This window comes from Trachypithecus francoisi, unplaced genomic scaffold (assembly GCF_009764315.1).
Source record: "Trachypithecus francoisi isolate TF-2019V2 unplaced genomic scaffold, Tfra_2.0 Lachesis_group16, whole genome shotgun sequence".
In the NCBI taxonomy this organism is placed as follows: domain Eukaryota; kingdom Metazoa; phylum Chordata; class Mammalia; order Primates; family Cercopithecidae; genus Trachypithecus; species Trachypithecus francoisi.
The window spans coordinates 42,972,717-42,987,331 of NW_022681461.1; the positions used below are offsets into that span (position 1 = coordinate 42,972,717).

Genomic DNA, 14,615 nt, shown 5'->3' on the forward strand with positions numbered 1-14,615 from the left:
GGTATAATTATAACTAGACAATCTTGTTAATTGAATCCCTTGATTGCAAATCACTGACTTATCATAGATGATAGGGCTGCTAGATACTCCCTACCTTTTTTTCAGTAGTTATTTTTGTTTTAGTCAATGAAATTAAACTTATAAAATAAATGCTTATTAATTTTCATGTGTACTTTATGTACTTCTCTATAACTATTTTATATTTCACAACAAAAAAATGCAAACAGAAATATCAGTGCTCTATAGCATACACATTTAAAATGTCCCATTTTCAAAAGACAATCATGTGCAATTTGTCTTCAAAGAAAAAAAAAATAGGCTTTACTAACCAAAGTTCATTAATATTTTTATGTATATTGTTAAGGGTTTCCATGGAGTTTCAATTTGAGCCTATTTTCCTTTAAATATAATGAAACCTCAAATTGGACAAAAATATTTAATGACCTGTTCCTGTAGGGAGTTTTGAAAAGAAATGATCAACTGTTAACCATTTGGCATTACCTCAGGCCATAAACTAATAAGCCAGCTGCTGACCACTATTAATGAATGTTTAGGGGAAAAGAGGGTGGTTAAAATTTGCAAGCTTACCTTTGCAAACACTGTTTTAACATAAATGGGTAAGTCTCCATGAGGGCTGCCATATCCTCCAACTATACTGAAGCCTAAGCCATCTGGTCCTCGCTCTAGTGTAATAGACTTACATTGAGGAGGTCTACGGTGAAGGAAAGGAAAAACAGGATTTAAATTTTAAAAAACCCTATCTCTCTATCTATATATATGTTATGAATTATCTGACATCCACCTAGAGTTAGCATAATTCTCTTTGTCACTGACAAGGAGTATATTATGGGTATTTTTGAGATGCTTAGATTGTCAGTGCACGCTGTGCTCGGTATTTTAAATTTACATAATCTAATGAAATCCTACTTAACACCCTAATTCTATTACTCATTTACAGTTCCCTTAAACTAACATATTCATGGCATGTTCTCATTGTACAGAGAAGCTCATTCTTTTTCCAGTTTATTTAAAGTGAGAGGGCAAAGTTCAGGGGACAATAATAGAATAAATCGTAAACATCAGTATACCCAAGCTCAGACAGAAAAATCAATTATAAGCAATGGAAAAGCTGCATCAAAACATCGAATGTGCCTTTCTCTGTTTTCCAATGCTTTTGTATCCAATTGTTGTTACTTAATATTGTGAATTTTTTCAATCCAAAGTATAATATGTTAAATGAATAGGCAGTGTTGGAAATTTTAAAATGATAGATTTGACTTGCTCCATATTACATGAAGTGGTAACATTAAGACTAAAATATCTTCCGCCCCAAAATCAGAGCTGAAACCATGGGAAGGGTAGTAGCATGCATATCTATCTAGCTAGTTATCTATTTCTCTACTTATCTTTGATCAGCTAAATCCACGCCATAATTATTTAAGTTTAGAAGCACCTGATATGTGTAATTCATACTTCATATATTCTATCATTTTACCTGTACGTAATTCCTAGAAACACGGGACAGAGAACACAACTGTCAGGAAGACTTGATTCAAAAGTAAAAAATGATAACACTAATCATCATATATGAACGCACCCTAAATCATCCTGAAATATACTGCTTGACGTCAGCCCAGTGAAAGAAAGACTGGAACTTGCAGGCTCCTGCTGATGACCTGTGACCACACTCACATCTCCTCCAGCAACAACCTGCACACAGGAGAAGGATAAACAGAAAAAATACATGTTGCTGGGGCTAAGGAAAGTAATTTTTTATCAAAAAGAGCACTTGGATTAAAATGTACATTTTATTGTCCATTTAATCATTTCTGTTAACATAAAATACAACCAAAGAGAATGAAATTTCACAAGGTCCAGAGGCCTCTTAACTGTCCTGACAGTAAACACATTCTTCTAATTCTATTCTACAAAGTTTTTTTGTCGTTTTTAAAATGTGGTCTCATATGTAATTATTTTTTAAAGCTCTTTAGAATACAAGCCACTTGCTAGCACTACTTAAAATTCTAGCAAATAATCATGTACTGCTAAGGCCTAGATTTTTTTCCCCTTAAAGTATAAAGCAATCAATGCATCCGAGTAAAATGTTACAAAATATGTTTCATATGCACTTTCTTGGAACTCTTAATCATTTACATTCAAGATAAATATTAAATAAAATAATAGCAAAATATTTAATCATTTTTACTGCTTTAACATCAAAGTTCACGTGTCTTCAAGCTACCTATATTCTGAATTATGCTTGGGATAAAAATCTTACCTGCATTTCAATGGAGCCAGATGCATTTTTCAGTAGGTTAACTGCTTGGGTGTGAGTCATGCCCTCAGTGGATGTGCCACAGATAGTGACAATCCTATCCCCAACCTGCAAGGGAGAGAAAGAAACGGCCATCTGCTAAAGCAGCCATGGAGAGTGGGTCTTTGAGACCTGAGTATTCATTTCCTTCTCCACCTTGCACATGACATATATACTGCGACCAGCCACCGAAATATAACTAAGGAAACCACTAATTCCAAGAAGTCCAATAAGCAGCAGCCACAAAAAGAAGCAGTGCATAATGGCTGGGTTCCATAGTGTCCAGGGGAGAGGGAGGAAGAAGGAGAAAGTCACTCTTCCCTGCTCTTCATTTCTCTTGGGTGAGACATTACTTCCTATTAAAAGAAAAAAAAATCACTATCATTTGGAAACTGAAATTTCTCTGGACATTACTATTATAATCATTAGATGTGACTCTAAGTCAGAGGTTGGCAGACTAAGGCCCAGAGGCCAAATTTGGCCCACTGCCTGTTTTGGTTAATAAAGTTTGGTTGGAAGACAGCCATGCTTATTTGGCTGCTTTCACAGGGCAGAGTTGAGTAGTTGCAACAGAGACTCACAGGTCCCACCAAGCCTAAAATATTCACTATCTGTCCTTCCAGTTTACTGACCCTATGCTATGTATACAATCAGGTTTTAAGTGTCAGCCATAAATCTGGATATCAAAGGAGGCTGAACCATTCCCAGCCTAAAGACTATTTAAACTAAAATGTGGTTATGTTCTGAGACCTATTTGAGGTATGAAACCATAGAGATTTTTGCTTTAGAGAGACTGAGTTGCCTTAATGGAATATTCATGTAATTTTAGAGCTGGGCAGTTGGCATAAATTCCATCGTAGTGCTCCACAATTTGGATAATCCCTCAGCTTTGAGGCAACTTGCATATTGTTTTATAACATTGTAAGTCATATTTATATTAAACTTCTGCAAAATTATCAGTGCATGCAAATAAGTAATACTTTTCAATTTAACAAAGTTAAATCCGCATTTAAACCAATAAAATATATAAGATAAAAATTTCACTTCATACTGGTGTTCTGAAAATACTTTCTGTTCTCTTTTAGCTTGTTCCACAGAATTTCAACATATAAAAATATGTATTAAGAAACAACTATAAATCTTACTATTTCATTTAACTGCAAATCTGCATTTTCTCTTTTCTTTTAATATTCTTTATCTTTTACTCCAAGCAAGCCTTGCTGTGTTCGGATTAGATGATTTAAAAGTAAATATAGACATTTAAAACTGCCTTGCAACAGGTAGCCAGGTTCAAAGGTTTATAAAAACACTTCTGCACATTTTGCTAGGGCTTCTAGGGTTGTTAGTACGACTTACTCTGAGTTTTTGGGTCTGTGCTGCAACTCCAGTTGGGTGCATCATTGCAATAAATATAGGCACATCACCAAGTGGGCTGCCCACTCCTCCAGCGATGCTGATTCCCAGTGAGTCAGTAGGGCCCTGCCATGGAACAGATATAACATTTTGGTCAAAGCGATATTATTCATTGACCTTCTGTTTATTCTTTGGCATGATATCTATAGTCAACTCTGATCTTCTAAGTGGAAGGGCGAAAATGAAGTGCAAGAAAACTGCATTACTTTATTTGATGCAGGTGCTTAGTGTGGCTTAGGAAAATATGCATCTGTTCAGGAAGTAAAATAAATCAAGACATTCTAAATGAAAATCATGTTGCGGAACTGATGAAAAGCAGGTAAATTCATGAAGTGAAAAGACCACACTTTTGGAATCAGAGTCCTGTGTTCAAAGCCAGGAAGTCCTACTTGTAAATGCAGGAACTTGAAATAAGTACACTCCACTCAATAAATCATTAGATCTTCATTTACAAAATGGAGACAACAGTGCCTCTCACAGAGGGCTGTGGTGAATATTTAATGACATGATGATGACATGAAGTGTCTATAAGAGTGCTCAGAACAATAGTAAAGGCTCAATAAATCACAGCTGCTTTTACTTTGTCTCTTGTGCATGGCTGTCGGGGGAATCTGTTTCAGAACTAATAAGTATCTGCTGAAGTGAAAGGTTTACTTATCAGTGTAGAAGTGAGAGGCATCGTACTATTTTGTGTGGGGTCAAGCTGATGCTATTTTCAGCAAAAGAGAGTATGCAAACAATGATTTTTCAAATGAGGTACTATGATCGGGAAATTCATTAAGGACTACATTATGTTATTTCACATGTAATATGTAATAATACATACTTTTTTGAGATGAATACATTAAAACAGTAAGAAAGTTAACAAGAAAACGCATAAGAAGATGTCTCTGAAAACACCAGAGTTTATACTGTTTTCTCTCCCGAAGTTACCTTTTTTATTTCAACTGTTCTCAATCCCTGTATTTCAGATGCCACTGTAAAGGCAAAAAAGATAAAATAGGGTTATTTTATGTTCATTCACTTTTTATCTTCACTAAAATATCTAAAGCTGGATGGGACTAAATGGAATAACCTAGGTTTCTTTTTTATTTTTTTAAGGGGGTGCTCAAAGCTGCAAGTACACATGATTAGAACTGTCTCACATAGGAACTATTTATTTTTCCAGCTGGCAAAACGTATATACCATCCCATTCTCCCTTCTCATTTTAAGTGTTGATTATATAACTACATAATCCACTTTGAATGAGTCAAGGGCAAAATGTGCTTTGCATAGAAAGACACATGTGCACAGCTGAGAGGAATAAAGTCATGGATGCATTAAAAATATTCATGAACTTAAGTGCCTAAATTTCTAGAATATTAGTCACACTGCAAACACAGACTGCCATATGGTTAGTTTCTTCAATTTGAACAACTCTCAACCAATGCACCAAGCCAAAAATTCCTCTGCAGCATGATTTCACATAATTAAAACACAGGAGGATCACATTAATTTTCTCAAATTTTTGCAATCTTCATGGAAAAAGAAGGCTTCACTTAATGGCATCTTCTGATTTACTGGTGTTACATTAAACACAGAAAAGGAATAAAATCAAATACACCAATCTGCTTAGTAAGAAAAAAATTACAGAATCCTGATTAAAATGTTTAGTGTATCTTGTAGGGTAAACATCAAATGGGAAAAGCTGCCATAGGCACAACTTCATGTTGTTCAGACTTTTTGCTAACACATGTTTTTGTACCTATATTAGGATATGGGATGATGTGGGGGAAAAGAAAGCTCAGAGGTAAACAAGAAAAAAAAATCAGTGTTGACAGCCAAAATTCAAACCATGTTTAAAATACTGAACCAATCTTACATGCATTCTTCTTTGAGCTACTTTCCAGTGACTCAGATGTACTGGATCCAGAGAGTGGAAAAGTGAAAGATGACAGGCTGCCTTCACTCACCTACAAATACACAACTATTTCAGAATGTTTTCTAAGTAACATACTCCCTAAATACCACTTATTTCAGAATTTAATCTACAGACACATACCTGTTAAGCAATAGTGGCATTTGATAATTTGATGAGCAATTTAAACACAGTTTCTACTGGTGCTTTTTTTTTTTTTTTCTTTTAAAAGGAGAATTTGTCTAGTGACATAAATAAAGCTAAAAGGGTAGATGAAATTGATTCCAATCTACCTAAAATTTTAGTGGATAGTCATAATCTAATTCAAACTAATCTTTAAATTTAAACTGATGTTGTAAGAAGACTAGGACTTAAACAAAAACTGTGGAATTTGGGTCAGCTAATAGGAAACTTATGGTAGTAATTTAGAAAATCAGTATCTGGTCTTTTCTTTTTTTTTTTCCTTTGAGACGGAGTCTCACTCTGCCACCCAGGCTGGAGTGCAGTGGCGCATCTCCGCTCACCGCAAGCTCCGCCTCCCGGGTTCACGCCATTCTCCTGCCTCAGCCTCCCGCGTAGCTGGGACTGCAAGCGCCCGCCGCCATGCCCTGCTTTTTTTTTTTTTTTTTTTTTTTTTTTAAGTAGAGACAAGGTTTCACCATGTTAGCCAGGATGGTCTCAATCTCCTGACCTCGTGATCTGCCTGCCTCGGCCTCCCAAAGTGCTTGGATTACAGGCGTGGGCCACCTCGCCCGGCCTACTATGGGGTCTCTAAGGACAGACTGATGAAAATCGGCTTCCACCATCAGTAGACAAGACTGAGCAGAGGGTCAAGAGGTCTTGTCAAGAGTCTTGAAATATTTAACATCATATTTTTATACATGGTGCTGAGTATCTATAGTTCACTTATATGGGACTCTTCAGTTGAATATTGATTGATGTTGCTATAAAATATTTTAAAAATATGTTATCTTGGGGTGAGGTGCAGTGGCTCACGTCTATAATCCCAACACTTTGGGAGCTGAGGCGGGTGGATCACGAGGTCAGGCGTTTGAGACTAGCCTGGCTGATGTGGCAAAACCCCGTCTCTACTAAAAATACAAAAATCAGCTGGGCGTGGTGGGGCAGGCCTGTAGTCCCAGCTATTTGGGGGGTAGAGGCAGGAGGAGAATCACTTGAGCCCGGGAGGTGAAGGTTGCAGTGAGCTGAGATCATGCCACTGCACTCCAGTCTAGGTGACAGAGAGAGACTCCATCTCAAAAAATAATAATAACTAATAAAATAAAATGAAAATAAAAAATATGTTATCTTGGTAGACTTTACATATATTAGGTAGTTACCTTTTGAGATTATGGAAAAAGAATCATGTCAAAAAAGAATGCTTGAAATCAATTTCCTTAGAATAACTTACAAACTACTCAACAGCTACACCTTGTTTACCTGGCTACTCTGATTCCTTGTTCTTCTCTGTCTCAAACTCTTTACCTCAGTCACTATCCCACACTGCCAGGGGGCCAGACCTTGTACACAGACCCACAGTCAGGGCCATCTGTGTGTCCTCTTGGCATGCTGATTGCATCCCCCTGATGCACTCCACAGCTACCCACCTGGCTGCTTTGAGAAGGCCTCCTTTCTGAATGGAATGGACCAGCTTTGATTCTTCCAACTTCCAAGGTTACTGTGCCTAGGGAACACTGGGGGTGGGGATGGAGGGGTGTTTTATGGAAATGTTTAAATAAAATGCTATAATCATCTTTAGGAATACATTTTATTCTTCAAGACTTTTTTGAAAGGCATCTTCCTTTTGGAATTTCTATAAGCAAGGATACCTCCAATCCCTTGTGGAAAATGGCTTTTTTAGAAAACATTCAAACTAATAAAAATGATAACAAGCAGCAGCAGCAACACCAAGTGTCTGTCTTATCACCTCATGATTTCTATGGAGACTACTTCTACCAAAAAGAAATGGAGAATTGAACAATTATCTCATGAAACACACTGATTTTGATAGGCCAAACAAGCTGAATAACTGAGGGTTTAAAAAACAAAGTGACTGTAATCCCAGCACTTTGGGAGGCCGAGGCAGGTGGATCATGAGGTCAGGAGATCAAGACCATCCTGGCTAACACGGTGAAACCCCGTCTGTACTAAAAATACAAAAAATTAGCCAGGCGTGGAGGCGGGCGCCTGTAGTCCCAGCTACTTGGGAAGCTGAGGCAGAAGAATGGCGTGAACCCGGGAGGCAGAGTTTGCAGTGAGCTGAGACTGCGCCACTGCACCCCAGCCTGGGCGACAGATCGAGACTCCGTCTCAGGAGAAAAAAAAAAAAAAAAAGGCGAACACAACGAAACCACCACTACCACCACCTCAGCAACTTGTTTTGCCCTCAATAGAAGAGGTACTTAGAAAATTGGGTAAATTCTCTTATCACCACACTGGGCCTGAATAAACTTATGATATAAAATTTAGATAACTACTGCTATCAACAGGAAACATGAACTGAAGACAATCTTCTTGTACCCCTTTATAAATAAACCATAGGCATGCAAGAAATGATGCACAGGCTAATATGGAAGTAGCACAAGGAGGTGTTTGAGATCCTGTTTTGGAGTCACAGGATTAAATCCAGACTATGTGATTTATTAGCTATGTGACCGCAATGGATGTTTAACCTTAATAAATCTTTTACTCTGAATTTTAAAAATATACAGCATTATAGGTTGTTGAGATAAATAATCCATGAACAATGCTTATGACAGTGTCTAAAATGGAGTAAGATTAACACAAACATTGGGCACTGATATAATTATTCAGTGATGAGAGTACAAAGGGATGTGTTATTCTTGAAGATGTTGATCATGAATCATACTTTGAAAGGTCAAAAATTGACTTGTAATATCCATAAGTTTGTTTTTTTATTTGTTTGGTTTGGGGTTTCTTTGCTGCAAATTTACCAAACTCTTCTTGAAACTATTTATATTTTCAGTTTACATAACTGTAAGGTTAACAAGTCCATACATTAATTATTCACTGTGTAATGTTGCAACCTGTTCACCTACCTGTAATACTTCTCTCAAATATCAAGGGCTTTATTTTAAAAATTGTTAATTTTTCCAATACAAAAGCAATTTACGCCCACTAAAGAAAATTTTGGAAATAAAATGAAAAAAGATGGGGGAAGAAAAGGACCCATAAGTCCAACAGTTACCTCATAATTAGTGTTTAAAAAACTTAAAAGATTGTATTTTTTACACAGTTGTATCTATGCCGTAAATACAATCCTCTGTCTTATATTCTCCACTAATTACAGTAGTCCCCCTTTATTGTAGGGGGGAATATGTTCTAAGACCCCCCACCAGTGGATGGCTGACACTATAGATAGTGCTAAACTCTACATATACTACGTTTTTTCCTATACATACGGTTTAATTTATAAATGTAAAATAAGGTTTAATTTATAAATTAGACACAATAAGAGGATAGCTAATAGTAAAATAGAACAATTATAACAATGTACTGTAATAAAAGTTATATGAATGTGATCTCTCTCTCCCTCTAAAAATACCTTATTTTACTATACTGTGGGCAACTGAAACCACAGGAAGAGAAACTACAGATTAGGAGTGACTACTGTATATATTTTATCATGTTAAAATAGTTGTCATGACACTTTGGGAGGCCGAGATGGGTGGATTACGAAGTCAGGAGATCAAGACCATCCTGGCTAACACGGTGAAACCCCGTCTGTACTAAAAATACAAAAAATTAGCTGGGCGTGGTGGCAGGCACCTGTAGTCCCAGCTGCTCTGGAAGCTGAGGCAGGAGAATGGTGCGAACCCGGGAGGCGGAGCTTGCAGTGAGCTGAGATCATGCCACTGCACTCCAGCCTGGGTGACAGAGCAGGGCTACCGTCTCAAAAATAAATAAAATAAAATAAAATAGTTGTCATGAACATCCTTTCAAAAAGATACACGTTTGCCATGCATTCTTACTATTTATACCAAAGTTTATGTAGTTTTTGCCAACCACGTTGCTTTCAATTTTCCCACTATTACAAATAACACTTCAATGAACTCTATGTGCATGAAGAACTTTATGTGAAGTTGTGTATTAAGGATTATTTATATAAGATTTTTAAATGAAAAATTAATAAAACAAAAATAAGCAGCAGCAACAAACATGTAAGTTATACAAATATTTATGGTGTTCATTATGTACTTTCAGACTAGCCTTTTTTTTTTTTTTTTGAGATGGAGTTTCATTCTTATTGCCCAGGCTGTACTGCAATGGTGCAATGGTGCGATTTCGGCTCACTGCAATGTCTGCCTCCCGGGTTCAGGTGATTCTCCTGCCTCAGTCTCCCGAGTAGCTGGGATTACAGGCACACGCCACCACACCTGGCTAATTTTGTATTTTTAGTAAGGGGTTTCTCCATGTTGGTCAGGCTGGTCTCGAACTCCCGACCTCAGGTGATCCGCCCGCCTTAGCCTCCTAAAGTTTTGGGATTACAGGCATGAGCCACCACACCTGGCCAGAGTAGCTTTTTAAATGACTGGTTTTAAAATTATTTACATTGTTTTATGGATGCTTCCATTTTTTCTCTCTTTAGGATATATAATTCTTAAAGAGAGAACAATTGTTTTTAATGTGTCTCCAAAAAGAATGTATTCCTCCTTAAAGAATTCTAATTACATTAAGTTTTAAAGATTGAGAACCCTAATGAGAAGTGATAGATGTTAACTTTGCTTTAATAACCAATTTATAAACACATTCATATGTTTGGTTTATGTAAACCAAGCGCCCACTTGAAAATCCCTCCATGAAGCCCAGCCACTCAGAGGCTCCCCTTAGCGTATTAGACCTCCAACAGCTCTACTGCTGCTGGGCACTATCATGCAGGCTTATGTTAATTGCTATCCATGATATGGGTACTGATGATGACAGTTTTCTAGTTAATGTTAAATATACTTCTTCAGGTCATAAAACACATTAGGTTAAAAAACAAAACAAGGAGATAAGCATTGCCTATTTACAGGAATGCAAATTCCCTCTAGAAACTGGAATATTCCCTGACAGAGAATATGCCTAGAGTCCCAGGAATTGTCAAGTGACTTTTCTGTGCTTTACAATTAATTCATTTTTAAAAATGAAACTGGTTCTGCCTTTCCAATAGGATAATGATCCTTCATGGTGAGTTTTCTTTGGAGGAAACCAATTTTATAATGTAAAATGTACTTGAGTTTAGAATGATATCTAGGGATGGAGGCCTTATAATTAGGATAATCCCCAGTGAAGGTACTGCCAAGTGAATCTGCATTAAATTACCTTCGTTGCATAAGGATGACCATTCTGCTTCTGATTTTAAATGTCAATTTCAAATAGTTCAATAGTTTTTAGTCAGATTAGTATTTGCAGCAAACATTCCCTTTTATGGAAGATAAATGATAAAGTCTTTCCATTTTAAAAGATTTAAGATGACTTTTTTTTTTTTGAGACAGGGTTTCTGTCACATAAGCTGGAGTGCAGTGGCATGACCACAGTTCACTGCAACCTCTGCCTCCCAGACTCATGTGATCCTCCCACCTCAGCCTTCTGAGTAGCTGGGACTATAGGTACGCACCACCATGCCCAGTTAATTTTTATAGTTTTTTTGTAGAGATGGGATTTTGCCATGTTGCCAAGGCTGGTCTCAAACTCCTAGGCTCAAGTGATCCACCCGCTGTGGCCTCCCAAAATGCTGGGATTACAGGCGTGAGCCATTGCACCCAGCCTTGAGGTGACACTTTAAATATAAAGAGAAGTCATTAGTAATTTGACTATGATAGCCCAATGTTAAAATTCTCTTTTTTCTTCTATGCTATTACACAGAATTATTTTTGGCATCTTTTACCTTTAGCAAAGCGGCAACCGCTTCCTGGGTGGCATTACGAACATCTTCTCCATTCACCATTAATATCTGGTCTCCCTGCATCAGTCTTCCATCGGCATCTGCAATTCCTCCTTTGACAATGTCTGACACAAATACTCCAGTATCGTTTCTGCACACAATTTTGAATTTCAACATTATCTTTTCCTCAACTGTAATGCAATGCTTATTTAATAAAAAGTTATGTTTTTACCCAAAATTTTTACTTGTTTTTATGACTTTAAAAGTTTTATTATTTGGAGCAACACTGGGGCAACATTAGAATTATATTTTTTGATAAATAACAGCTTATGTCTTATAGTGCTTCATAGATTGAAATGATCTCCAATAAAAATATTTATTCTTCATCAATTATACACTGTGAGTAGCAGTGTGTATTATTATTCTCATTTTATGGGTCACTCAGCTACTAAGTGGCAAAAGTAAGACTTAAGAATCAGTCCTTGGATGCAAGCTCTGCTGTTCTTTCCAAACCAGAATGGAGCTTTGAATGATAGTAACTTGTGGTTAAATAAATATGTTGCTATCACCATCAACATCATTAATATTACTGAAAATCATAACAGATGTGTATCTCAAACTAAACACCATTTATTAACTCAAAATCTAAATACCATTGCTGTGATGTCTTTTATTTGAAATCATTACACATCTTCCACACGAGACAGGTTTATGCAAAATAAACACAAATCTTATTCCCAACCGTTCTTTCACAAAACTATAAAAAAATCCCCAAAACTTCTAAAGACATGAAGATAACCATAAATAGAAATATATAGTAAAAGCTGAACTGTATCACTTGTTCTTGCCAAGGTCATGAAATCAAACCATTTCACCATTTGATCTTCCACTTTCCCATCTTTATAAACTGGATATTGGATTAGATGGTCTTTGTACAGTCTTCATGGAGTTTAGGGTTAATTAATGGTGGTTTTAATGATGACCTGGTGACCCCACATCCTGTAGTAGCCATGCTACCCATGTCATATTTCATAAAAACTAGGCTACTGATACTGTGTTCCAAAAAAAGTATAATTTTTAGACATATTCCCACTGAGACTCAAATAATATGCTAAACTCTTTGTGTTTAAAAATAATTAGCCTTTAGCTGTCTCTGAGAAAACAAAATGGTGTAAATGCTTTTTATTTCCATACAGAAAAGTCGCTGCAGAACCAGGGGTCTATGCTGCTGGTTTGGCAATTCTGAAGAATGCCTATTTCCAAAGAAGGATATCCTGACATAAAGATCACCATTTCACAGATTTCCGACTCACTGGAAAAAATAAGCTGATTTGAAATGGTGGCTATTTGAGGCCCAAGGAATGACGAAATCAACTTAGGGCCACTGCAGACTGCAGGTGCGCTTTTTACTGAATGCTGACGTCACAAGTTTAACTATCTGGTAGATTCTGAGATCAGATCCAGATGGGCTTATAATACTAAAAGGAAGAAAGATTTATGAAATTTGCTGGATTATATATTTGTTAGTATCGCTTATAAATGAATTTGTTAATATTACTTATATGTAAATACTTTTAAAATGTACTTATATATAAATGAATTAGGTTGTGAATTTTTGTGCATTCACTATTCCATTACCACCTAGGCCCCTTGCTTTAGGTCCTATTGATGGCACACTCTTGTTCACTCTGATCCTTCTCCCTACAGTATCTTCCACTCTCCTTTAATAAACCAATTCTCACTTATCACTTTTAGCCTCAGCTCAGACACCTCTTTTCTTGGAAATTTTCCCTAATTCACTAATTAAATAGGGTCAATTGGTCCCTCTCTCCTTTGCTACCATGGGTCCCCCACAAAGCATCTTTGTCACTCATCAATAGATTCCTTTGTTGCAAGAATATATTTAATTCAACATTCACCAGACGATGAGTTTTTGGAGGTCAGGAACCATGTCTTCTTTAACCGTGTTTCTGAAAACTATGTATTTCCTAGCACATAGCAGGTGCTCAAAAATATACCAAATGACTTTTTGTTAAGTACCTTCAAAACCTTCCAATATTCTGATTTTAAAAGTCCAAAACCGACATCTTTTTATGGTTATGTAGTGAGGGGTCTAACAATTACCTATTGAACACTAGCCACTGATAAAAGATTCAGCTACTGCTATTATTCTTTAAAATAATTTAAGTCCCATCATTTCCAAGGGAGCATTGGGTTTGTCTTCCTCAGTCACACCTTTTACCAACAATACTTAATCCTAGGCCTTTTCCCGGCTTCTTCTGCAGCTCAATAGTGAGGGTGTCACACACTTCCTCCTCTTTGTATGGGGCCTCATCTCTGTAGAGTGTCAGGCGCACTCTCTGTGGCGTCTGTCTCAGGACATTGATTGCTTCATCATGTGTGGCCTTTCTCAAGTCAATTCCATTCACCTGGACAGAAATGGGACACTGACTGTGAGGAACATGAGAAGCAAAGGGGAGAAAGGTGGGGAAAGGGAGAGAGAGAAAGAAGCAAAGAAAGAAACACTCCCCCCAGGAGCCTTTTCTCTGTTAATTTTGAAGGTTAAAAACAGGCATTCTATACCTCTAAGATCTGATCTCCAGCCCAGAGTCTTCCATCTTTACATGCTGCTCCTTCTTCATAAACTTCATGGATAATAATGGCACCCTAAGGGCCCAAACAAAACATACCCAAACTTATCCCATTCTCCTAGGAATGGTGAGCAGAAATGGAGTCCAAACACATTACACTTTGACAGACAGCAATAAGGGTTATAAACTCTGGCTCTACAGGTATAAGCCCCATATAATTCAAGGGAAAGTGTAACAACAGTTTTTGCTGAAAGGCTCAAAGGAGCTTATACATTTTTCCTAATGATAGAGAAGATTAAAGAAAAAACTATAAAATAAAACATGCATACATAGATGAGAGACAACTTTCTTATCCATAAATGAAATTATTTTTAAGGTATTTTTGGCATTTAGAAAATTTTATCTACAAAGTATCTAATTTTTCAAACTCTCTCTTTTTTTTTTTTTTTTGAGATGCAGTCTCACTCTGTCACCCAGGCTGGAGTGCAGTGGTGCAATCTCAACTCACTGCA

At 36.9% G+C, this 14,615-nt stretch overlaps 1 protein-coding gene across 7 annotated transcripts in view; it reads right to left on the bottom strand.

Moving 5' to 3' along the window:
* MPDZ (multiple PDZ domain crumbs cell polarity complex component) overlaps window positions 1-14,615 on the bottom strand; it is a 181,973-nt gene that overhangs the window by 2,656 nt on the left and 164,702 nt on the right. For 5 of the 7 annotated variants that reach the window (XM_033237359.1, XM_033237363.1, XM_033237361.1 and 2 more), the window contains 10 exons: window positions 14,096-14,179; window positions 13,748-13,941; window positions 11,516-11,663; window positions 7,233-7,319; window positions 5,590-5,680; window positions 4,661-4,704; window positions 3,671-3,793; window positions 2,279-2,383; window positions 1,598-1,710; window positions 589-712 (listed from right to left, as the gene is read on the bottom strand). In XM_033237359.1, coding sequence (XP_033093250.1) covers window positions 589-712; window positions 1,598-1,710; window positions 2,279-2,383; window positions 3,671-3,793; window positions 4,661-4,704; window positions 5,590-5,680; window positions 7,233-7,319; window positions 11,516-11,663; window positions 13,748-13,941; window positions 14,096-14,179 — 1,113 coding nt within the window. The other 2 variants (XM_033237360.1, XM_033237364.1) reach the window with 2 other exon arrangements.